The 25,262-nt window shown below is 55.9% G+C and overlaps 1 protein-coding gene across 8 annotated transcripts in view; it reads right to left on the bottom strand.

Moving 5' to 3' along the window:
• Window positions 1–2,671: 2,671 nt before the first annotated feature.
• ATP2B3 (ATPase plasma membrane Ca2+ transporting 3) overlaps window positions 2,672–25,262 on the bottom strand; it is a 76,884-nt gene continuing 54,293 nt past the window's right edge. For 2 of the 8 annotated variants that reach the window (XM_080653814.1, XM_080653815.1), the window contains 4 exons: window positions 25,028–25,135; window positions 22,904–23,086; window positions 17,217–17,370; window positions 2,674–5,762 (listed from right to left, as the gene is read on the bottom strand). In XM_080653814.1, the coding sequence (XP_080509940.1) occupies window positions 5,737–5,762; window positions 17,217–17,370; window positions 22,904–23,086; window positions 25,028–25,135 (471 nt within the window). In that variant the 3' untranslated portion in view covers window positions 2,674–5,736. Of the gene's footprint in view, window positions 5,763–17,216; window positions 17,371–19,387; window positions 21,028–21,592; window positions 21,711–21,901; window positions 22,208–22,903; window positions 23,087–25,027; window positions 25,136–25,262 lie in introns of those variants that run through there. The other 6 variants (XM_080653810.1, XM_080653811.1, XM_080653812.1 and 3 more) reach the window with 4 other exon arrangements.

The raw sequence follows: 25,262 nt of genomic DNA, 5'->3' as shown, positions 1-25,262 counted from the left end.
ACCTTATTTGGAAATCGGGTCTTTGCAGGTGTTGCCAAGGTGATATGAGATCATACAGGAGTGTGTGTGTGTGGGGGGGCAGGGGGGAGGACTAGTGCAACATGACTGGTGTCCTTAGAAGAAGAGAGGAGACACACAGAGAGGGAGAAGGCCATGGAAAGACACAGATGCACAGGGAGAAGGTCATGTGACAATGGAGGCAGAGACAAGTGATGTGGCCATGAGCCAAGGACTGCCGGCCACTAGCAGAAGCTGGGAGAGATAAGGTAGGTCCCATCCCTCCAGCCTTGGAGTAAGCATGGCCCTGCCCACTCCTTGATTTCAGACTTCTGGCTTCCAGAATTATGACAGGATAAATGTTTGTTGTTTGAAGCCCCCCAGTTTGTGGAACTTTCTTACAGCAGCCCCAGGAAATTCCTCCACGGGCCTTCCCCAGGCTACCAGGACACACCCTGGCTCCCAGGGCATCATTGGGTGGTAAAGACGGTGTCAGCTTTGTGGAGGGATAGGTGTTGTAGTGTTTCCTTGCCCCAAGCCATTTGGTTAAGTACCATTTCCCTCCAATGTCAAATTTGATAGTGTGAATCCATGGAAAAGAATCCACAGACACAAATGGATGATTCTTTTCGGGGGAGCAAAATATCTCTCCATCAGGTGCTATCTTGCTATGGCATTTGTCTCAGTCGAGACTTACTTAGCTTCATGGTTCAAGGTGGACTCACACATCAATGAAGAAGCAAGGGCTCTTTGTTATTTGTTTGCTGTTTTTAGCTATTTGTCTTTTTTTTTGAAATATAGATTCTGGTGGTTGAGAGGGAACGGAGAAGCTATTTTTCTCCTTTCCTGGCACCTTCCCTGGAAAATGCATCCTCTGGCACTTCCAAGTCTAAAAGGGTGATGTGCAGAGTGGAAAAATAGGAATACGAGGAAATGAGATGCGGGAGTCTTGATGCTGTCACCACAGTGGTCATTTGCAAGTCCCAGGTCAGAGCTGACTCTGTGACTCTGCTGGGTGCAGGCCACAGACCACAGATGTCCCCTCGCACAGGTGTTCAAAGACACCTGGTGAGTGAAGAAATGAATGGGTGAATGACCATGGAGCAAGTGAATGAGTGAAATAATGGTTTTTCTTGCCATGGCTTTGGGTTAAAGAGGAAGTCTGATTGGAAGCCTTGTGTACTGCTTGGGGTGGGGGCGTATAAAATAGTGCAGGTGCTGTGGTAAACAGTTTGGCAGTTCTTCAAAAAATTAAACATAGCGTTACTGTATAATCTAGCAATTCCAACTCTGAGTATCTGCCCAAACGGGTTGAGAGTAGGAACTCAAACACATATTTGTACACCAGTGTTCACAACAGCATCACTCACAGTAGTCAAAATGTGGAAGCAACCCAAGTGGCCATTGATGGATGCATGGATGGACAAAACAGAGGCTATCCATGCCATGGAATGTCATTCACTCTTGAAAAGGAAGGAAATTCTGCCCTAGCTGGTTTGGCTCAGTGGATAGAGCACTGGCCCACGGACTGAAGGGTCCCGGGTTGGTTCCAGTCAAGGGCATGTACCTCAGTTGCAGGCTCCTCCGTAGCCTGAGCCCTGGTTAGGGGCTCATTCGGGAGGCAACCAATCGATGTGTCTCTCTCACATTGATGTTTCTGTCTTCCCCCCTCCCTTCTGCTCTCTCTAAAAATCAATGGGAAAAATATTCTCGGGTGAGGATTAACAAAAAAAAAAAAAAAAAGGAAGGAAGGAAATTCTGATACATGTTTCTACATAGATGAACCTTGAGGATATTGTGCTAAGTGAAATAAGCTAGTCACAAAAGGACAAATATGATTGAATTCTGTGAGGTTTCTGGAGCAGTCAAACTCATAGAGATAGAAAGTAGGGCAGTTGGTGCCAGGGGCTGCGGGAGGGTGCTGGGGAGTTAGTGTCTAGTGGAACAGAGTTAGTTCAATTTGGGAAAATGAAAAGTTCTGTGCATGGATGGTGAGGATGGATGCACAGCAATATGAATGTGCTTAATGCCAGTGAACTGGTTAAAGTGATTAAGATGGTAACATTTATATTGTATATCTTTTACCATAATAAAAAGAAGAGGGATCCTGGCTGGCATGGCTCAGTGGTTGAGCATCGACCTATGAACCAGGAGGTCACAGTTCGATTCCTGGTCAGGGCAAATGCCCAAGATGTGGGCTCCATCCCCAGTGTGGGGTGTGCAGGAGGCAGCTGATCAATGATTCTCTCTCATCATTGGTGTTTCTATCTCTCTCCCTTCCTTTCTCTGAAACAAATAAAAGCATAGTTAAAAAAAAAAAAAAGAGGGAGTCTACCCGTGTGTCAAGGTCCTGGTGTTGGGCTTGATTTGCTGGCGTTGGATTGTTGTGATCATCTCTGGTCCCCCACCTTCCTCTGATGACACATCAGGGAGGACATTCAGGCCAGGCCTTTCCAGGTCAAGACAGTTAGAGGACTACCGTGCAAACCTCTGCCAGGAGCGCATCTGGCCCCACAGGGTGGGTGAACCCCTTCGATACGATCAAACGGGCAGCCATACACTCAGGGGAACCCCACCACTCCCAGGGCTTGGCCCAGCAGGCGAAGCGGACGAACACACCTTTCTTTCGTTCCAGATGAGAATTCACTAAATAAATCACACGCGTTACCCAGACCAGGATTGTAGAAGCCTTTCATTTTTTTATACACAGAAATTTTGGTCTATTCTTTAATTAGGAAATTCAACTACAGACTTTAAATTAGTATGCATCTGTGGTGTTCCTCATTAAGATATTTTTTTTGTTCATCTTTATAACAGGCAGATAAAAATGTAAAACATATTTAGTAACTGAACACGGTTGACCAAGCCATTCCATATAATATAATGTTTTATAGAGAGGGGCTCCCTGGTGACACAGGTCCCTCGGTCTGAAGACAACAGAAGCCAGAGCAATGAGCCGAGGTCACAGCCCCCCCTTTTCTGAACCACACACCCCACGGAAAGGCAACCTAGGACTAAACAATCGACATGTACAGTAGGCAACTTTGTACAGCAGCAGCGAGGGTGCTTTAAATATATATGGACCATCAGTTCTACCAGTGTATCTACAACAGAATGAAAAGAAGCCCATGGGTGGAGCGCGATGGAGCTCATCTTCTTCAGTGGAAACCTTTCCAACTTGACTTCTTGGTTAAGAACACAGACCCTCACCAAATTGAGTTGCCCTTTTTGTGGTGGTTGAAACAAGGACATAGGGGACAATGTACACATGGGTGACATTCTTGATGTGCCCTTTGGAAGAAAGGGATGGCTTTAAGTTATCTGGAGCTGGCATTTGAAGTGGGATTTTCTTTTTTAACCGAAATTCCTTTGCCCGAGGTTTGACTACTCCTGCTCAGGGGTGACGTGGCATCCATGCTCATGGCGCAGCCTGAGCGTGTTTTGGCCGCCAGTGCGGATGCTCACGATGCAGGTGGAGGTAAGACAAGACCCGGCCGGTGGGGAGCGCATGGGGGGCGTGATGGGCGGACCAGCCTTGCCACCAGTCCAGCTGCTGCTCAACTGCTGAGCGTGCCCATCTGCACCTGCAGTTTCCATTCTGACCCTCTGTCCCTCAGTCCCCAGCCGCCCCCCAGTGGCTTAGCCCCAGGCCCCAGTGACAGGCACACGGAGGAGCCGTGGTTGGAACCTGACTGTCTCCCTAGGAAACATGAGACAGGTGAATTCCAATGTTAAAAAGATCTCTGCTTTCTCTGCATTTCCCTCCCTGGCTAGGGTACATTCAGGGAAACTGAGGCTTGGCACAATGGGTGCCCACACTGCAAGGAGAGGCTCCCGAGGGAACCATCTGGGGAGCCCAGGCCCAGCTCTCCGCGCCTGCAGATCAGGTGTTCGGCCCACGTGGTGAAGCTGACCTCCTCAGCCTTCCAGACTCACGAGAAAGCGCCACAGGTGGGATTAGAGCAACTGCCATGAGGTGCCATGACTCCCGGGGGCTTTGCCTTAGCATCTGGTTCCCTGATATCGCTGTAAGTGTCTGCAGACACAAATCCATGCTGTCGTGGGTCATAGTTGCTGAACGAGAAGACCGGGGTCAGAAGAGTGCTAGGTGGGTTGTGACTGAGAACTTTCCGAGCAGTGTTATGGGCGCCTCGGCAACAACTACTTGGCATTTGCCAAAGCAAAGAATGGGAGTCCGGTGGGAGGTGCGAGAGGGCTGGGTCCGTATCGCAGCCAGGTCAGCTCCTCTTGGGTTTTGATGGTACCACTTCCTCCAATGGTTTCTGTCTGACTCTTGTCATTCCTCCTCCCATTCCGGGTCCCCACGTGGGGTCAGAGGCAGCAGGGGGCAGAGCTCTTGAACTTGGATTGTGGACAGAGAAAGCCCAGCAGCCAGAATTCAGCACTTGGAGTTGAAACCAAAGGAAACTGAAAGCAAAATGCCCCCTTCTACCTCCTGGGAGGGATCATCCTCATCAATACTTTGGTATTTTCCTTTTAAATAAAAATTCCATCAAAAGGGATTATTTTTTCCCTCTGTAGGAAGGGGTCTCAAAGTGCAAATGTTCCAACTGTAACCGCTTGCACCTTAACCTCACCCTTCCCCTGATCTTCTGCTGGGAATCGCGATGTTGACCTTGTCCAGGATGGTGCCAGGAGGAGGCGGGGGTGGGGGGTGGGGGGGGCGGGGGGAAGGGGAGGAGGCTAGGAGCCTGGGGCAGGGCAAGCGACCAAAAAGAGATTCTTGCAGTCTAGTTCCCTGAACAAATCAACCTTCCACAATAAATAATGAAATTTCAAAAGAAGAACATCTGATAAGAGCAATGGAAATATCATGCCGATAAATAGTTCCTTATTCTTTAAATATGCACGTATATGCCTATACGCACACGCACACACACACAGACTTCATGTGTCCCGGGGATGGGGTGCTTGGCGGTTCGCATACGTTTGCAGGCGGCTCTCTCGGGCGGGCTGTCTGGTGAGGGGCATCCTTCCCAACCTTGCAAAGCAGTGCTCGCCTGCTTTTCTTCTGCATGGATCTGTTGATCCAGTGGCTCTCCAGTGGGTGCAACAAAGTTGCCAAGAAACCGAAACCAACCCCGTGCCCCACCGCACAGCCCGATGACAGAAATCTGGTGGCACTGTAGTGTTCATTAAAAAAAAGCTTCGATAGAAAAAAGTGGGGAACACGGCTCTTCTTGTTCTCTAGTTTTTCCTTTGCCCTCCTCCTCCTCTTCTTCCTCCTCCTCCTCCTCCTCCTCCTCCATCTCCTTGGTCCCAGGTAAGAAGCCTTGAATTGTTTGGCTTCTTGCAAGTGCTGTGCGAGCGAGCAACGTGTCCAGCCGCCGTGGCTGTGCCCTCCTGCTGCAGGCCTGTGTGTCCCGCCTGGGTGCCCGTGTGTGCGGGGGGGTGGGGGGTGCGCGTGCGGACAGCAGTTATGCTTAGAGGGACGTCTCCACGCTGTGGAGTGGGCTCCCGGGTCTGGAAGAAAACACTGACGAGGTAGCTGACTTGGTGCCATGCGTGGTCAGGTAGATGCCGCTGTCTATGGCGTTGTTGTTCTGGTTGGGGGAGGGGGGTGGGGGGGCCCGCAGGCGCTCCTCGTTCTCATCCACGTCCGTGTCATCTATGAGCGGGATGTTGTGGGTGTAGTCATTGATCAGGAATTCAGGCGTTGCCATGAAGTTATGGATGGAAGTCTTGGATTCCGGTTTCTCCAGGCCTTCGTAGAGCGAGCTACGGAATGCTTTCACCACTCGGATCTGGAGCGGGAGGTGGAGGGACAGGGGCCCGAGGGAGGTGGGGGGGATGGGATAGTGGAGGGAGGGAGCAAGGAGGGAGGGGAGGAAAGAAGAAAGAAAGTAGACAATCAATGGCAGGCCAGGTGCTGGCAAGTTCCACCCACATCCATGGCAGGGGGTCACTGTGTGACAAATGCTCATCCATTGGAATGGACCAGTTGGGGTGGCTCTGCCTGGCTGTGGTGAGGGTTTCAGTTTGGGTCTCGGTCTTGTCAACTGACACACATGCAGGACGAGTGGCAGTGGCTTTCCCTAGGCTGACCCAGGCAGATATTCTGGAAGCCCCGAGTGACAGAAGCACCGGGCTCTCGGCTGCTACCTCCCCTTTCCCTGCACTGGAGCTTGACTGGCTTAGGTGGCCCCTGGGGTCTCAGCCAGATCTGAACTCCAATTTGGTGGAATAGAAGGATGATGCAAAAAAGGGAGAACACTGGGAGAGGGCTTCTCGCCTTCTCTTACCAGAAAGTCTATGGGTGCATTGCCAACCTTTCTTGAGTGGGTTTCCCTGCCTGGCTTCTCTAGGGATCTCTTTGCTTCCCTCCCAGCTCTCTTGGCCATTAGCCGGCACGCACCATGCCCACGCTATTCAGCCATCAGCGTCCCTGCTAAGTTCAGCAGCATTTCTGTGTCTCCATCTTTTTTGATCCCTCAGGGACACTCAACATAGCCAACTGCTCCTCTTTCTGGTAACTTCTGACTTCCCAGACATTGCCCATGCTTGGCCCCCTCCTACCTCGCTGGCTACTCTGGCCCCATCTCCTCCACTGCTCCTTCCTCTGGCCTGGCCAGAGCTTTCCAGGCCCCCATCTGGAAGCATCCAAGACTGAAAATGGCTCCACTTTTGAGTGGCACCCATTAAGCCTGTCTTGTCCAGATGCTTTGATCCACGCTGGCAGTTCCTTGTGTCTCTTTACAGCGCCTGGCCCACAGTTTGGTGCATCTGACTGGCTCATCTTCTCCTGCCACCAGAGGCTCTTTGCAATCGGGTGCTGCCTGCCCCTCCAGCCTTTCCCATGCTGTGTTCCCCCTCCTCCTCTTCGCTCTCCAAGACAACTTCTTTCTGTCCTTCTACTCCGACTTTTCTACGCCTCCTTTCCTGGCCACCCCGCTAGCATCTGCAGACCTCAGGTCAACATAACTCCCCACAGGGAAGAGCTTCCCACAATGCCCTGCTCCCTCGCCCTGGCGGCCCTCTGACCCTGCACCTCCCACAAGATCCTGCTCCCAGAATTAGCCACTGGGTCTCTCTGACCCCTCCTTTCACTGGTGCTCCACCCTCGCTTACACGTGGGCTCAAGTCTCATCGGGCTTCCAAGCCACAGAGTTGCTGCCTCTCTTTGCTCACTTCCTGGCCCGCAGCCTGGGCCCGAGCTGGCTGGCCTTGTGCTGGGATGGGGAAGCCAGCCCCTCCCTATGTAAGTGGGTGAGCACCATGTGAGTCCCAAAGTCATTCCAGCCCCAAGGTTCTAGGATTTGGTTTTCTTGGTTTAGATAAGGTGTTGGTGAACTGTGGCCCAAGGGCTAACTCTGGCCCTTAGCCTGGTTTTGTAAATAAAGTTTTATTGGTACACAGCCGGCGCTCTTCATGTATGCATTGTCTATGGCCGCCTTCGAGATCCAAGGGCATTGTGTAGGTGCGACAGAGACTTGGCCTGCCAAGCCCCCCCTTTTTTAGGAGAAGTTTGCTGCCCCCTCATTTAGACCATGAATCACGGTGTTGACAATGAGTCCCTTTCAACCCTCAGCATCCGCCCGGCGCTCCTAGATCACTTTAAACCAGGCAAACCTCACAGCCTCTCAAGTGCAAAACACTGAGCCAAAGAGATGCATAAAATGGGCATTTTCTACCTCCATATATGAAATCCGGTTAGGATTTTCTCTGAATTTGGTGAAGCCACATCTTCTGGATTGCAGATGGCCGACTGTTTGCACCTCAGTCCTTAATCCCCCCCAGAAACCGAGAATCACTTGCCAGGTTTAATAAAAAGAAACCGAATGTCCTTCTTTTGTAGCCATTGTAGATAGACTTCACTATTTGGGCCTTTTCTGCTGCAGAATTCAGAGGAAGCCACCACGACATCTGGTGTGGGATACTCATTTCAGCGGTGGGCCACACCCCCAAAGTCACCGAAATGGGAGCAAGTTGCTGTCTGTCAATGTTGCCCTTGACCCTGGGGGGCCCTTTCATGGTGGTTTTGCCAGCCAGGATCCCGTGACTCTGGCTACACCCTTTCCTCTTCCTGAGCCCATCCCCTCACTCGGAGCTGGGTCACGTGATCAAGCCAGGGCCCTGCTCAGACCCTCCTCTGGTCTCAGTGAGCCTGGTTGAACTCCCAAATCTTTGCCCAAGAAGGGTAGTCAGCCCTCCCCTCCCAGCTTCTGCTGCTCTAAACTGGAAGTTTCCTCCAGGGTGCTCCTTCTGGGTGGAATCAGAGACTCACTTTGATGCCTGTCTTGTCCCTGGCTTTGGGGGAGGGATTGAGCCTGCCTATTGCCAGAACCTGGCACCGAGCGAGCAGGCTCTCAGTCACCAACAGGGGGCTCCAGGGCCGTCTGCTCAAACGTTCTGCTGCTGGGGGCTTTCAGCTGATCTGCAGGTTCCACTCCCCTGCATGCAAATCTCAGGCTATTAACAAAGAGGTTGGCATTTGTTTTATGATGGGGGGGCGCGGGGGCGTTTCACTGAAGGGCATAGTCCATTCCTGAATCACTGGCTCGGTGAGAAGTGGCAAACATTTCTAAGAGATGCCGCCCTGGAGGCCCAAGCTTGTACATGGGTCCCAGGGATGTCCTCACAGTGCGTGGAACCAGTACCCTTCCCCAGCACATGGCCCTGACTGCCTCCTCAGGCTCCTCTCCTGGCCTGGGATAGTCCCAGGGTAGGGTCCTCAGGCCACCCCTCCATCTCTACCACTCCTACAGGGACCTCACACCCTGAAGGCTGTTTGTTAATGCCGCCTACAGCCCACAGGCCTCCTTGATGCCAAGCACACCCTGTACTGCCATCACCCGTGTCCGAGGCCGGGGCCCGCCCCTTCCCAGTGCGCTAGACGTATGTGCCTGCTGCTCCTCACCTCTCCTTGGATGGCCAATGGCCATTGAAGAAGGCTGCGGAGCGCCCTCAGCCTGGTCCTGCCCACCATGGCCCTCGCCTAGCCTTCCCGTCCCAGGGCAGGGCTCCAGCCAGGCCTCAGTTGGACACCTGAGCCCAGTGCCCCATCAGTGTGTCCCATGGGCCCTGGTTCCCAACCTCTTCATGGTAGAACCTCCCACTGCCGCTGCTGCTGCCAGGCCTGCCAGGCCCTGGAGGCCCCTTGGGCTCTACCAGCCCTGAGGGCAGAGATTCCACCTGCCTGAACCCTCTGTCTTTTCCTAGGTGGCAGGCATCCCTGGGGGCCCTCCTCTCTGACTACTGAGTCAGGCCCTGCCCTCCCTCACCTGGCCCATGGGGACTTCAACCACCCCAGCAGGAGAATTTTAAAGAAAAAGGAGCCCTCCTGGTGTGGCTCAGTGGTTGAGCATCGACCTATGAACCAGGAGATCATGGTTTGATTCCTGGTCAAGGGCACATGCCTGGGTTGTGGGCTCAATCCCCAGTGTGGGGCGTGCAGGAGGCAGCCTATTGATGATTCTTTGTCATCATTGATGTTTCTCTCTCTCTCTCCCTCTCCCTTCCTCTCTGAAACCAATACAAATATATTAAAAAAATAAACTAAAAGGAGACATGGAAACAGTCCCCATTAAGGATGAGTGACTTTGAGGGTGTGGCTGAGGCCTCTGGGAAGGCCAAGGAGGATCTAGCCGGGCTGGGGTTGGGGGGCTCCCTGTGTCACCTCGACTGAGACACGATGTCCCGCCACACCTCTGCTTCCTCCTTTACTGCCTGGCCCCGCACCCACTCCAGAATGTTGCCCAGCCACCTCCCTGTCCCTTGTCTAGATTACTCATCTGTCCCATCTTGAAAGAGACCCTCTCTTGGTGCCAAAGTCGCCTCTGGCTGCTGGCGATGGCTTGGAGACAGTTGTTGGAACTCACAGCCTCCATTTCACCCTGCTTTCTCCTGCCTCCACTCCCTGGGGACCCCCCGCTGGGCACCCAGGGCACCCCCTTACCACACCCCTGCTTCCCAGCCTGCCTTGGGTCTCCAGGTCCTCCTCCTTCCTCTCCCCATCCTCTCACGTCCAAAGGCCCAGGGCTCATCTTTGGGCCTTTTGTCTGCACCAAGCATGTCAAACTCGAGGCCAGCGGGCCACATGCCTCGTTTGGGCAAGCAGCCCACTGGCCTCGAGTTTGACATGCTTGGTCTACACCCATGCATTTCCTGCTGCTTGGATCTGCCCTGCTCAGGACCAGCTCCCCACCAGCCCCTCCAACCGCTCTCTCCACACACTCATAGCTCCCCCTGCCTCTTCCACTGCAACCCACCCCCACGCCTCCTGCTTGGCCTTCCTGCTGCTGCCCGCGACCTCCAGAGTCTATTTTCAGCACGGCAGCCTGAGCAATCCTTTCACACAGAAGCCGGAGCCTGCTACACCTGCCACTGATCTAAGCCCTTCAGTAGCTGTGCCTCCTGCGAAGGAAAAACTGAAGTCCTGACAGAGCCTGTCTCAGCCCTTCTCCTCTTCCTCCTTTGCTGTCTCCAGCCTAGGCCTCCTGGCTGTTCCCCAAGCATGCCAGGCACACTCCTGCCCCAGGCCTTTGCACGCCCTCTGCCGGAAAGGCTCTTCCCCAGTGAGCCCCCCAGCTCCCCCTCACCTCTGTCCCTCTTTAGGGTCGCAACCCACCTGCCTCCCTCAGCACCCCTGCACCACTTCTGATCCATTTTCTCCCCAACAGGGCTCACCCTTAAACAGCCCACACATCCAATTATCCTCTCCTCTGTCTCCTCTCTCTGGAACACAAGGCCCCCAAGGGCAGGGGTCTGTCTGGCTGGCTCACTGATGTCCCCAGCACCTAGCATGGCACCTGCAACCAGCAGGGGTTCAGGGGCAAGTGCTGAAAGCAGGGGGCCCACCTGGCGTGGCAGTGTCTTCCACGATGGCTTTGCCAGCCCAGGGGCTCTGTACTCACATCACTAGCTGGCTTGAGTCCCCCGCCCCCCCCCAAGCCATTGCACCTGCCCAGGGTGTTCTTCTGCCAGACCCTCCCCTGCTGGCCTGTTCTCCTGATTTGGCACTTGGTTCCCATGTCCAGCCCCTGTCCCGGACACAGCGTCTGTCTAAAACAGCGCTCCTAACGCTCTTCCCACTCTGCTTTCTTCTCTTCGGAGGCTGTGAGCATCTGACTTCGTGTAAGCTGGCTTCTCTGCTTGTGTTTCCTGCCCAACCCCTGCCCCACATGTCAGCCCTGGCCTGCCTCCACCCGGACCGGGAGTTCCATTGGTGGGGACGGTGGGGGACGCTCCAGACTCACAGGACCACCCCAGGCACACTGAGCTGAAGCCCACGGCTGCTTGTGTCAGACTCTGCAAGGGGACCCTACTTCTGCGGAGGGGGTGAAGGTCACGGCTGAAAGTGGAGGTGCCTGCTTTTGGGTGGACCTTCAATCCCTTGAGTTGGCGATGCAGGTGGGGGTGGGGGTAGAGAAGGGCCGGGGAAGCAGGGAGGCCAGTCAAGGACTGAGGGAACGCCCACCCCATTAAAGAAATGCAAAAAGGAACCGAAAGGAAAGAAGAGAAGAGAAAAATAATAGCAAAGGATCCTGAACAACGATGTCAACAGTCACAACAAAAACTATGCCTGACGCCTTCTGGCCTTGCCCCGCTGTGCTGTGGGAGAGGCAGGCTCTGGGGGTCCCCACACTCTCTGCCCTCTGCTCACTGAATTCTTGACTCCTGCTACACCCTTCCGCTGCTCTCTCAAAGCCCCCCACACTTGACCAACGCGCCTGTCTCTGTACCAACCACGAATCCAGAACCTTCTGCAGGGAGAAAGAACCTGTGGCCTCCCCTGGCATCTGAGCTTTGGATTTAGAGCAAATTCTGGACGCAGCAGCCAGGGGGCGCTGTGGGAACTGTTTCCCAGGTCCACACCGCCCCGCCTCCCTTTGCAGGTGTGAGCATGAACCACGACTGGAACGCAACACGAAGAGGTGTGGGGTGACGTGGCCACGATGGAAGGGGCAGCAGGGGGAGGGCTCCCTGTCCTCGCCATGGGATTAGGAAACGTGAAAATGCAAACTTCAAAAAGCTGTCCCTTTCCTGAGGGATTGAACCCAAACCAAATCACAGACACAGCTTTGTGGATGTCGGCAAGCCAAAGTTGTGTGCAGATTGCCCCCTAGCCTGTGTGCAGGCGTGTGTGCCAGTGTAAGCAGGACGTTGCGTAGAGCTGACCCACGCACGGCGAGTCCCGGGCTTTTCAGGGGATCAGCCTTGCCTCTCATCCCATGTCCAGTTGCAAGGCCTCGCATCAGTTTCCTGAGCTCCCTAGGCCCTGGCTTTAGGAATTGCCTGGAAGGCCCTTGCCTGTGGTTGCAGGAAGGCTCGGGACTGGCAGGGCTGGTACTGTTCCTAGCGTGGAGACCATGCCCAGTGTGCAATAGCCAAGAAAAAATGCCAATATGCTTTTCCCAGAAACCCAAGTGGGGAGACTTGGCTGTAAATCTATGAACTTCCTGAGGAAGGAGCAAACAGGCTGCTTTTCCTTTGTCCATGGGACTGCCTCAGTGACAGGCTGCCGCACTCGAGTGTGTGTGATGAGCGTGTTCTTTCTGGGCTCCAGAAGGGTGTGTCCAGGGCAATCTCGGGGGCTCACCTGGCCTGGCTTTGCCAAGGTGGACAGAAGGTTGCAAAAGCCAATTAAAATAAAGCAACTGCTGCCTGGCTGCTGTGGCTCAAGGGTTGAGCATCGACCTATGAACCTGGAGGTCACGGTTCGATTCCCGGTCAGGGCGCATGCCCAGGTTGTGGGCTTGATCCCCGGTAAGGGGCGTGCAGGATTCTCTCTCATCATTGATGTTTCTATCTCTCTCTCCTCTCCCTTCCTCTCTGAAATCAATAAAAACATATTTTAAAAAATTAAGCAACTGCTGTGATCTGTTTGGGGCATGGTTAATCAGAACTAAAGAGCCCCGAGGGAGCCCTTCTGGCTACATCTTAGCAAACTCACCGCCGGCGCCTGTCCCTTTGGCAAGGCCGGGTCAGGAGCCCTGTCATGAACCACTGTCACAGTAAACGTTCGAGTATAGAGGCCCGGGCGTGGCTTCAGGAAGGGCTGGGCCAGGCTCAGCTGCCTGTTGGCATGGGAGGGCCATCGGGGCAAGTTGGTGGGGAAGGGGCTTTGGATGTGTGGCCGGGGAGGGCCTGCCAGGGTGTGTCTGTGTGTGCCAACTCACACCTGGAGGCAGCCATCTGGCGTCTGGACTTGCCACTGATCGGGGGCCACACCTTAGGGCAGTGGTTCTCAACCTTTCTAATGCCGCGACCCTTTAATACAGTTCCTCATGTTGTGGTGACCCCCAACCATAAAATTATTTTTGTTGCTACTTCATAATTATAATTTTGCTACTGTTATGAATCGTAATGTAAACATCTGTTTTCTGATATCAAAATTACAGTTATGAAGTAGCAACGAAAATAATTTTATGGTTGAGGGTCACCACAACATGAGGAACTGTATTAAAGGGTCGCGGCATTAGAAAGGTTGAGAACCACTGCCTTAGGGGATCCTGACACTCAACTGGGGAATGTGATTGGGGCAGGAAAGGGGTGACTGACGTACCAAGAGGGGATAGGATTTTGTACTCCTTTGGTTAAAAAAAAAAGCTGAAAATGGTTATTATAAAAGAATGCTCTCTCCTGACCTACTCATATGGACCGGCCTCAAGGCCACAGCTGAGGTCCCGTGAGATGAGGCCGTGGCTATGTAGGGGAAGGTGCTACACGCTGGCCTGAGAATAAAGCAGCCATGATGGAAAGTGGTCCCTAGGGCAGGGAGGGTGGAGAAATAGCTGAGTGAGTAGTGGGGAGGCAGCCAAGGCTCTCCCCGCCCCCCACTGAGAGGTCATTGTGTGCGACTGAGGGTGTTGGGACTCCTGAGTGGGCAAAGATGGGCATGTGCATGCAGGCGTGGGTGCCCAGGGGATCAGAGGTCGGCTATGAAGGGTGGGCAGGTGTGGATGTGGGCATGCTGAGTCCCAAGATTCACAGCTTCTCTGGTCTCCCCTGGCCACCCCTCCAGGGATTGCTCCTCTCCCTCTGGCTCCAAGGATAAGCTCCAGATCAGGGGTCCTCAAACTTTTTAAACAGGGGGCCAGTTGGAGGGCCGGACTATAGTTTGAAAAAATAACTATGAACAAATTCCTATGGGCACTGCGGGCCCAGGATGAGTCAGCTGCTAAGCAGGACAGGCAGCGGCACCCGGCGGGCCAGATAAATGTTCTCGGCGGTAGTTTGAGGACCTCTGCTCCAGATACTCCCTGCATTGACGCTATGTGCTGGGGCCTGAGGCCACGGATCGCTCTGGCCCTCAGGCTCCTTATCCACACCCTGCACTGGGCCTTCCGCTTGGAGAGCCTGAGGCTCCCACCGGAAGTGGTGTCGGCCCAGGGGCCCGGGTGTGTGGAGACACTTGCCCTAGCACATGGGACAAGTTGTGGACTGGCTGGGAGGTGGGCAAGGAAGACAGGAACCTTTGCACAAGAATGGGAGTTTCCCTCGGGGAAACCTTGTGACCTGCGACCACCACCCCTCCTACAATGCTGCCTCTCGCCTAGGCTGGGAGCTCTGTGGTGGCCGGCACCCTGCCTTCCTTCTGGCAAGTTCCAAGAGAGGGCGATGGCCTTGGGCTAGCCCCAACTCTGCTAGGCCTTCCCCGAGGAGGGTGCTGGCTTTGGTGATTTCCTGGGGTCCTCGCAGCCTGGGGGCCAGTTCAGAGTTCCAAACCAATCTACCACATGGTGATGGCACGGAGCAGTTTGGGTCAGCGGCTTCCAGAAACAGGTGCATCCCCCGGTGTTGCCTGGTCTTCCCACCAGCATCTCTCTCCACAGTGGGGTCCTTTCTTTCTGAGGTGCTGCCACTTAACTGGGGTGAGCCTTTTAGGCCGACCCTTGTGAGTCAGGACATCGGGACCCCCTTGCTGTCACAGAAGGTGCTCAGCTCTCAGCGGGGCCTGCCACCTGCTCCTTGCCCAGAGGCACGTGGTGTGGAAGGGACAGTGGCCCTTCGTCTGGAGTGGCTCCCCTGGAGTGGCTCGCGACCAGGGGGAGAGGTGGCTCTGCTGGGCTCCTGGAAGTGGGAAGATGGGGATAGCGGGTGGGGGACAGGTGGCTGCAGAAGAAAGTACTAGGAGCTAAAGAAGAGGAGAGAGAGAAGCCGCCCCCCCTCCCCCGCAGGGAGTGAGCCAGAGGAACCCAGAGGGAGCCAAAGCCAGCAGGCCTCACCAGGAGCACAGAGGGGAGGCCCGGGCTGGCGCACTGGTGGGAAAAGGCCAGCGCTATGGAGAGAGCCTCAGGGGCATGCGCAGTGGGGTCCGTGTTGGCTGCTTTCCTCACAAGTCAACGGATAGGCAGATGGATAGACAGAAAGGGCAGAGAGAGATGGCAAAGGGACACGTGGAGGAAGTCAAGGGCGGGGGGGAGGGACAGGTGTAGGTCAGCGTGTGTCCCTCAGGCAGACCTGCATCCCCTCGGGTCCCCTTGTTCTCAGGAAGGAAGGTGCCACCCAGCCGGGGCTTGGCTGAGTCTTAGGAGGCTGTGACCACTCCTGTCCTTAACTGACTGTGGCCCAGTCTCTCTGGGTCCCCTCTGGGATGAGGCCACAGCTTTTCAGTTCACCTGTGACATCTGTTGGCCACTAGCTGTGGCCCAGGTGGGTGGCCCAGCGAGTGTGAGAGGGAGATGGACGAGTGTGTGTCTGCGGTTTGGAGAAGGTATGTGTGTGTTTGCAAAGGGGACAAGGTGGCCCGGCGGGGACCGGTGCGGCTCACATCCCTTCCTTAAAGGGCAGAGTGGCCTGAAATGACAGCTTTAGCAAGAGGAGGGATGCCCCCCCGCCCCAAGTGGGACCTCTCACCAGTTCCTAAAAAAAAAAAAAAAGAAACAAAAAAGAAAAAAAGAAAAGGAAAAAGGACACGACAAGACAAAGGAAACAAGGGAAAGAGATGAAATCAAGCAAAAGGAAATCCCAGGGTCTGGTGGGGAAAACGACGTGGTTAATGGTCCCATCTGCGGGCAAGTGGTGTGCTCACCGGGGGAGAGCTGCTGGTCTCACTGGAAGGAAAGGAAAGAGGAAGCATCGAACCATCCCGGCAGGGGCTCTGGGCTCATACTCGAAGGTTTACTGTTGGGTTTTGGAAAATCTCCAGTTTGTTACAAGAAGCAGGAGGCTCTGGGTGGGAGCAGGGGGCCCACACCGTTCCCTGGGCTGGCGGGTTCCATGGTCTAGTGGCTCGCCCTTTGTCTTCGTGAAAAGATGTGAGTAGTTATGGGAGTTTCTACCTCTCCAGGCCAGCCCCTGGGTTTTCTTGAAATGTGACGGACATGGCAGAAACATGAACCATATAGAAGGGAGTTGATTTCTCCCAGTTTCTCAAAGGGAGGAGGAGAAAGGGTGGACCAGATCGGAGTAAGACTTGCCCATGCCCAGGCCTGTTTGGAAAGAGTGATGGTACGTTGGCAACTGATGGGAATGGAGGGAAGTGCAGGCTGGGGGCGTGAGGGAGGCTCCAGCTCACGGTAGGCCTCAGGCACCTCTAACCCCCGGGTGGGGAAGGCTCAGGGCAGGGCCCACGGGGCAGGTAGCACCCGAGCAGGAACAGCTGGCCACCACCAAGCCCATCTAGGAACACGTGACAGAGGCCCCCTGAAGCTCATATCAGGCCTAGTGCCTTTGGAAAGCACCTCAAGGAAAGTTCTGAAAGCTGACACTTTAGTCCCAAATAGGAGGGCTGGAGTCTTCCGCTGCCAGTGATGCCCCAAAGGCATCTGCCATCCCCTCCAGCCCTGGAAGGTGACCCTGAGCCTGCTTGCCTCCCTTTCGCTGCCCCACCGAACACCGACCGAGGTTCTCCCTCCACCCCCGACACCAGACACCACCAGAAGCAGCCCAAGTTCATGAAGAACCGTCGGCAAGTGCAGACAAGTTCAAGAAAAGAAAAACCAATGACAGAAGGAGCACTAAATGCGAACCAAAAAAACAAACAAACAAAAAAAACCACACACACACACACACACACAAAAACAAAAGGACAGAAGGTCCAGCAGTGCCATGGATTCAGTACATTTCGTAAGAGAATATGGCTTTGGAGAGACACACCATCTGGGCGGGAAGGACTGGACAGGGCAGTAAAGAAAGAACGGAAAAGCCACGGTGAGCGGAGGATGCAAGACTGGAAAAAAGAGAAGGAAGAGTTGGAGAGGCTTTATCTCCCCCAGAGATGCCATTTATGAGAGAAAAGGGGACTCAAGACTCACTCCCAGCGGCACTGGTGGGATTGGCAGCAGAGAGAATTACGTGAGTAGGGGTAGAAAGATTGGTTACGTCATGGAGCTGGCTGAGGACCGAAGACCGCCGGCGCACGGCACCCTGAAATGAACCGCTTCTCTTGAAGGTACTCACTACCTCCATCTGTGGGAGAGAAAATGAGATAAAGTTTGGCTTGCACTGTTGTCCGGGCTAGCGCACGGGGGTAGGGCTGGGCGAGGACAGGGACCACACTGGGCACATATCGTGACAGCAAAGCCTCATCTAGGTCGCCCAGCTCCCTGGCGGGGCCATGGCCATGGCTGTGGCCGTGGCCCAGGCCGGCCTCTGTGTCATCCACCAAGCGAGGGTTTTGCTGAGCAAATTGATTAGCGCTCAGAAGACTGGGAGGGCGGGCGGTTAACAACCAGGCACACTGCAAACGTTTAGTCATTTGTATTCACAGTAAGCTCATGGCAAGCCACTCGTCAATAAATACCTGTGTCTGCCATACTCTGTTATCCTAGGTCAGTGGGTCTCAACCTTTTTTTCCGCCCCAACACACCTGAGGGATATGACATGCTCCTATTAGAAACAAGGCTCCCGGTGGCACCACAGGGGGACAGGGGCCCTTCCCTGGGCCTGTCCTTCGTTTACCCTGCACCTCACCCTGCCAGCCTGCCCTGCCCTGCCCTGCTGGGAGGTGTGGTCATCATGCTTCTTCTATGATCATCCAAGTGATTGAGGGGCACCCAGGGGAAGCCTTGGTGGAAGAATGGATTTAAAAAGAGGGGGAGCCAGGCCAGTGTTGCTCAGTGGTTGAGCGTTGACCTGTGAACCAGGAGGTTCAATTCCTGGTCAGGGCACATGCCTGGGTTGTGGGCTCCATCCCCAGTGTGGGACGTGCAGGAGGCAGCCAATCAATGATTCGCTCTCATCATTGATGTTTCTCTCTCTCTCTCTCCCTCTCCCTTCCTCCCTGAAATCAATAAAAATATATTAAAAAATGAAAAATAAAAAGAGGGGGAGGGGCCACAGGCAAGACAGGAGGGAGAGCAGAGAGCCTGGACTCTGGGGAGCAGACAAGGTTTTTTGCTTTGTCCCCCACCCTTTAAGCTTCCTAAAAGTCAAAAGGGAAGTGGGTCTTCGGAAAATGAGAACCATATGGGTGAACTTGCTGCGAGTCAAGTGTCTTTGGACTTCCTGATCCGGCCTTGGACTGGCATGGGAGCTGGCAAGGGTGGACAGACCCGGGTGTGGGCTCTCAGGAACTGCAACTGAGTGGCCACACTGAATGCCTACCATTGTGAAACCATGTGCCTGGATTCTGGGAGGCCAGCCAGGGTGGCACGCTTTTGGCCACCTCTTTGGGAATGCCCTCAGTGTGGGGGTGGCTGGGGGAATCTTTGGTCTTAGAAGGTGGGTTTGGTTTGTGGAAAGTGCTCTGTAGCTCATTGGATGATGTGAACAGTGAAGCAAGTATGCATTTCTGGAGCCTGGAATGCACTGTCGACCTGATTTGGGCCCAACGACCTGCCCCACCCTCCAGCTCCTGCGGTAGCTATGAGGTGGCCACCAGATTCAGCGGGGTATCTGACATGGGGCAGGCTTCTCGGAAGAAGGCAGCTTGAGTGATGAGACTCCCCCTACCCCAACCCAAATGATCATGCCACGGAAAAGACTTATTGTCATGGATCCGGCCGCCGAGCCCCCCTTCTCCCAGCACATCCCATTCTTGAGTAGGGGACCCTCAGGACCAAGACTGAGACCCGTGAGTAAGGCATGCTGATCCCCGTGGAGGGCTGGCACACTGCTGGGCGTGCCTCCACACACTAAAGGAAGATGACCCATGACCCAGGCCGTGATGTCGCCGTCCCTTTGGGGGAGGGGGGTGTCTCCTCCCTACATTGAGCAGATGCTTCTAAGGCTATGGACGTAGGTTTGTCTCAAGAGGGGACTCTTGCTGTGGCAAAGGTGACGAGGGAAGGGGAAGATGCCTTTCTTGCCTCTGATTTGGCCTCTCCATGTGGTGTCCAGATGGGATGATGGTATCAGTCAAAATACTGCAAAATTGTCACCCATCCTCCACCCCCAGAAGCCCAATTGCTGCTGAGACTTCTCGTTGGTCATAGAGAATGTGCAATACACCGCGGCATGAGCGCTCCAAAAAGCTCCGTGCTCGGGGTTTCAAGGATTCTCTCTTTATTGTGGTGCATTCATATGTTAGTATGAAATGATGGTGAGCGCAAGTAGCAGGTTAGAAATGCCCCCACTTAGCAACATGAAGAGCTGTGCTGGCCTCCGAAGCCTGGGCAGGGATTTTGTGGCTCACAAAATCCAGAAATCTAGGGCCAACTACCCAGACAATGTTTCTCTTAGCTTGGGGTATACATACAACCCGGGGGAGCTTTATTTCTGTGTTTTCCCACCCCCCAAGCAGGCAGTTTGAATAAAAAAGAACAGACACTGTTAAAACGTGAGCTAAAGTAACCAATCAGTTCGGCATTGTTGAGAAGTGTGGTGAATCTGACGTGACAAGTTCAAGATCTCACGGAGGAAGGAGTGGATCAGGGCACGGACACTTGGGCCCCAGCAGGCCCACGCTCTCACTGGGTGACCTTGGTTGAGTCCCTTCTCTCTGGGCCCTGTTTCCTCTTGTGTAAAGCAGGGATCTGACCGGCCAATGTCTACATGGACACTGCGAGTCCCAACAGCCTAGAAGTCCAAGACTGAGACTGCGGGGACCACTCCACTAGCCAGGCAGCAGCGCCTGCGCAGAGCCCACAGGCACACAGGATGTAGACACACAGCTGGCGGGGGCTGACCTCCCCTGAGATGCCTCACATCCGGGCAGGGTTGCTGGCTCAGCTGCTAGAAAAGCTAGGCTCAACCTTAGGTTCACTGATGGACGCGAAATGGGCTGACCAGGGCAGGCAAGGTGCTGCTGCACGCCCTCCCACCCCCAACCCTGCCAACGCTCTGCATGATGGACAAGAGCCCGTCAGGGCCAGGCCAGGGTGGGTGGGGCTTATAGCTGAGTGGCCAGAAGGCAATGGGGAGACCTAGACATCTGGCTCCAAAGGCTACTCCTGTTCTACCAGTGATCTGCCCGACCTAAGACATTCTTCCCTGGCCACATGACTTAGGGACTTGGCACAGAGACCTGGCCCCCTGCCGCTCCACTGCAGAAGCCCCTCGGACCCCTGGGGAGCCCCTTAAACATGGAGTTCTCTGGTGCCACCTCACCCAGCCCTGAAGCACCCTGAGCTCTGGGGGTGGTCCTGCACGCTGCAGCTTTGGAACACTCCCTGGGGGAGTCTGCTCCTCACTGACTCCAGCGCCCTAGGCGGGGTGCACAGATGGCTGGCCATGGGGAGAAAGAAGTGCCATGAGTGTGTGTGCCGCGCATCCACGAGGGTCCACGGTGGCGGGAGGGAGTGGACTCTGAGAAGGCTTCACAAGGCGGTGGCCTTTGAGTGGGCAGCTGCAGGATGAGCCTCCCCCCCCCGCCCGAGGGGACACAGTGGGAGCTGGGGAGGCCTGGAGCCCGGACTGGCGGCCAGCACGGAGGCGCAGCGAAGCAGGGGAGCGGAGCGCACATCTGGAAAGGTAGCAGGGGTCACAGGGGCGCAGGGTGTGGGGTGACACCAAGAGGCAGGGGCTCGAAGGCCACTGTCTGGACCCTGGACTTCACCCTTAGGACAAGGGGGAGAGGCTACACGGGCGAAGGTGTGGAGAGTGGCGCTGGAGGGGCCGAGCTGAGCAAGGGCTGGTGGAGCCGGCAGGAGGCTGGGAGCTCGTGGCCACAGTTGAGGCTGGAGCCTGGGGAAGAGAGGAGGGATGCCTGAGGTGGAGACCCATGACCCCCAGGCGCTGTGCGGAGCAGCAGCCGAGCTGTGTGCACCGGGAGGTAGCACTGGGCCTGGGGCTTTGGGCACACTGCGTGGAAGAGTCTTTGGGATGAGCCAGTGGTGATGTGTGCTGGGCTGGAGGGCAGACATGGATAGAGATGTGTCTCAGGTCCTGCCCAGGCAGAGGGGGTCCAAGTTGCCTAAACAGACTCTGGAGAAGGGCCGAGCAGTCCGGGGTCCTTCCTTCTGGTGGGACCCCAGGAGGAGAAGCAATCGGAGCCAGGTCAGGGGCAGTGGGGCTGGGGGTCCTGGGCTGGAGGTGTGGGGGGGGGTGAGGGGGGAAGCAGGAAGCCTAGGAGGGGCGGGGAGTGGCTATGCTGAGCAGAGGCTGTGCTGCGAGGGGCCTGGGGTGGCAGCAGGATTGGGGACTTGCATTTGAGGAGGCCGTGCTGAGCCGATGAACCATGCCGAGGCCCGGGTGTGCGGGGAGACAAGAAGAGGCTCTGAGATGTCCCTGGGGCTCTGGAGTCACAGGTCAGGAGCTGGGGGGCTGGGAGGAGGTGAGCTGGGGCTGCAGGGCCTGTGGTCTGGGCCTAGCCCAGGGTGGGTACTGGGAGGCATCTTGGCGAGGGCGCGGCGCTCTGCGGTTCTAGGCTGGACGGAGGAGGCGGTGGTGAGTGAGGGGCGCCAGGAACTGGCCAGAAGAGACCAGCGTCCATGTGGCCTAGTGGGGCAGGGTGGCAGGGGCTGGATGGAGCTGAATGAACGGGGCTGCGGGTGACTGGAGGGGGCGGAGGGCTGAGGGTCAGGCAGGATCCCTGATCTGCACATGGGGCAGCTCTCACCCGCTCCTCCTTCCTTCCCTATCGTGTCCGACGCCCCCGGGTCCGGGGGGATTTTCAACACACGAGGGCCACAGCAGGGTGGACCGATGTCTCAGCGGGAGGCGGGGGTGGCAGGCGGGAGCAGAGAGCGAGGTGGAGAGGGGACAGCAAGCCGCCAGGGACAGCAGGGATGACGGCGCTTCCGGAAGGGCGCTGGGAAGAAGCTTCGAAGCAGGAAGGAAGGAGGGACAGCCTGACCCCGAGAGCCGGGAGGATGCCTTGTAGACCTTGACGCGAGCCTCTGGGATGCGGAGGGCAGAGGCTGGGCTGCGATGGGATCACAAGTGAGCGCGTGGGAAAACCATGGAGAGACAGCGAGTATGGAACATTCTGGCAAGAAGGCTGGCTGGGGAAGAGCTGGGGGCAGAAAGTGGGGCAGGCTCTGGCGGAAGGGCTCTTGTGAAACCTTGGCCAGGGCTCACGGCTGGGCAGTCGTGGCTGCAGGACTTGATAGAGGACAGCAGCCCTGATATTTGTAGAGTGGGGTGACCAGAAAGGACCAACTTGGTGGCCAGAGTCCATGTCCTAAACGACATCATTCCACGGAATCCCCAACATAACTCAGTGAATGGTGAGCTGGCCCAGGGCTACTTGAAATGGCATCTCGGTCATCCCCAGAATGTCCCTTCCCTGTGACCTGGGGCAGTTCCCGCCACATACAGCGAGGCCCAGCAGCTCCTCAGAGCCCCCAGAGACACAGCGACTGGTCCCAGCGCACACCTGCAGCTGACACCTGTCCCCACTACGGGAGGGCCACCTGGGCCACCTCAGTGCCACAACTGCTAGAGGGTATGTGTGTGGATGGCATAGGGATACTAGCAACTGCCCTCAGTGATCGTGGCCGCAAGACCCAAGGCTTTGCCTGTCAGTCCCGGGCTCAGCGCGCCCATTCGCTGCCTATTGCTTTTGCTTGCCACCCTCCGGAAGCAGAAGAGCCGAGTGGCCTAGCGCGTGGCAGCTTACCTGCGTCTGGATCCGGTTGAGGCCCCGGAACCAGAGGATTTGGCCTCTGCGGAGCTCCCGCTCGGCGTGGTCAATTTCTTCCTCCCCCTCGGCCAGCTCCTCGTCAGTCATCTCGTCCTTCCCAGGCCCGTGCCCCGCCTCCTTCAGGCACTTGAGCTGGCTGGTGGGAATCGTGGCGATGACCTGGGGGCCAGAGGCGAGGGACAGCAGGCGGGGGTGGCCATCAGGGCAGGGCCGGGCTTTTCAGGGCGAGAGCTCTGCTGGGCCCAGAAGGGACCCAGGCTGCCCAGCTCCCTCTGACAATGGCTGAGGCAGGTGTCCGTGTATCCCCACACCCAGGACTGGACATCCCTTCTTTGTCCCGGAGGCTTCGTGCCTGGGCCACTTGTGCCTGGGGCCAAATCCACACTCCAGAGGGAGAGCCAGCCTCTTTCCTCTGAGGGGCTTGGGTTCCCGTGTTCATCAAAGAGAGCAGATCCAGCCCGGCCGACGTGGCTCAGTGGTTGAGCATCAACCTTTGAACCAGGAGGTCACGGTTCGATTCCCAGTCAGGGCACATGCCCGGGTTGCCGGCTTGATCCCCAGTGTGGGGCATGTGGAAAGCAGCTGACGAGTGATTCTCTCTCATCATTGATGTTTCTCTCTCTCTCTCCCTCTCCCTTCCTCTCTGAAATCAATAAAAATATATTTATAAAATAAATTTTTTAAAAAAGAGAGAGCAGACTCAGAGCTGGCCCTGGGGGAGCTGGTGTGCATGCCTATGGCTCCTTCTTGTTGTCCCCCAGCCAAGCAGAGGGCCACAGGAGCAGCTGCTGCAACCTTCCCACATAGTGTGTGAACTAAGGGATTTGCCTTACCAGACTGAGCTCTGGCCTTGGCCCTCAGCTCCTGGGAGGGACCTCTAGGTACCTGACCTCTAGGTACCTGGCAGCGCTGCCTGAGGAGGAGGCCTTGGTTAGCCTGGGCGAGCGCCTTGCAGGTAGTCTATGCTGACAGTGCTTTCTGAGGGGGAGGGGGGTTGGGCCCAACATATGACCTTGACCTCCAGGGGCTGGAGACTGAGGCCGAGGTCAGCCACGTGGGCGCTTCAGGCCTGCAGGACCCACTCCCAGGAAGGTCCCTGCACGCTGCGCCCCGTCTCTCCTGCACCCGCCCTATGTATACTTGATCTTGGACTTCCAGGCCCTATTGCTGTTGGAGAATAACCTACACTGGCTAAGCCGCCCCGTCTGTGGTATTCGTTGTGGCGGCCTGAGGTGAGTAACACACAGGACAGGGTGGATCCTGGGCTCAGCATCTTAAGCAGTGTTCTAGATTCCGGAGAAACAGTTTCAGAGGCCCGGGCGGCCCCTCCCTTTCTTCCTGACTTAATCATCTGGTTCTGTGACCCCTCCCCCCCCCCCCCGCCTCCCCAATACACACACACACACACATGGCTTTGACTGCAGCCCACAGAGCTCAAGGTTTCAGGGTTTCACTTTCCATCAGCTCAAAGTATTTCTTCATTTCCCTCACATTTTCTCTTGCCCGTGGAGGATTTAGCAAGATGTTTGTTTTCAGATAGGTGGGGATTTTCCAAGGCACCCAGTGTTAAGGGATGATTCTCAGGTCCTAGCATGAAAAGGGGAGTGATGGGTGGTTTTACCAAGCCCCTGTGACATTCCCGTCATGGCCCTTTACCTTCTTTCTGCTGACACTGTCGCTTGTGGCCTTGCCACCTGAGTCGTGGCATGTCCCACGTCTGAGCCCTGCTGTGTGGTGCCACCAACCTGAATATGCCACATGCTTTCCCAGGCTTGGGCTCCAAGGCTCTGGAGCAAGGAGCAGGGGCAGGGGCCCTGAGCTGCCCACCATTCCCTGGCCTTGTGCCCATCACCAGGACTGCTGCAGAGCAGATGCGAAGGGGGCGGGACTAGGAAAGCTGATAAGACAGGGGGAAGGGGTGGGACTAGGAAAGCCAATGAGACGGGGGAAGGGGGTGGGACTAGGGAAAGCTGATGAGACTGGGGGGAGGGGGCGGGACTAGGAAAGCCAATGAAACAGGGGGAAGGGGGCGGGACTAGGAAAGCCAATGAGACAGGGGGAGGGGGCGGGACTAGGGAAGCTGATGAAACAGACACTCACCTGGCCCCAGACCAGCTCCCCAACACCAACAAACAGGCACCAGAGCCACTGCTCCGTGGACAGTGGGGAGCAGCTGAAGGGCTTTCCACCAAACTGGACAATGACAATCTGCAGGAGAGGGTGGGAGGGAGGCGGGTCCAGCCGGCACACCTATTCATACCACCCTCCTCCTCTAGCACTCGAGGCCCATCCCATCCTGCCCTGCGGGCTGGCTCCGCCCTGCTCAGAGGCTCAG

The sequence above is a fragment of the Plecotus auritus genome (genome assembly GCF_963455305.1).
Source record: "Plecotus auritus genome assembly, chromosome: X".
NCBI lineage: Eukaryota > Metazoa > Chordata > Mammalia > Chiroptera > Vespertilionidae > Plecotus > Plecotus auritus.
The sequence above is the reverse complement of the archived record's forward strand: the minus strand, read 5'-3'. Positions and strand labels throughout refer to the sequence as shown.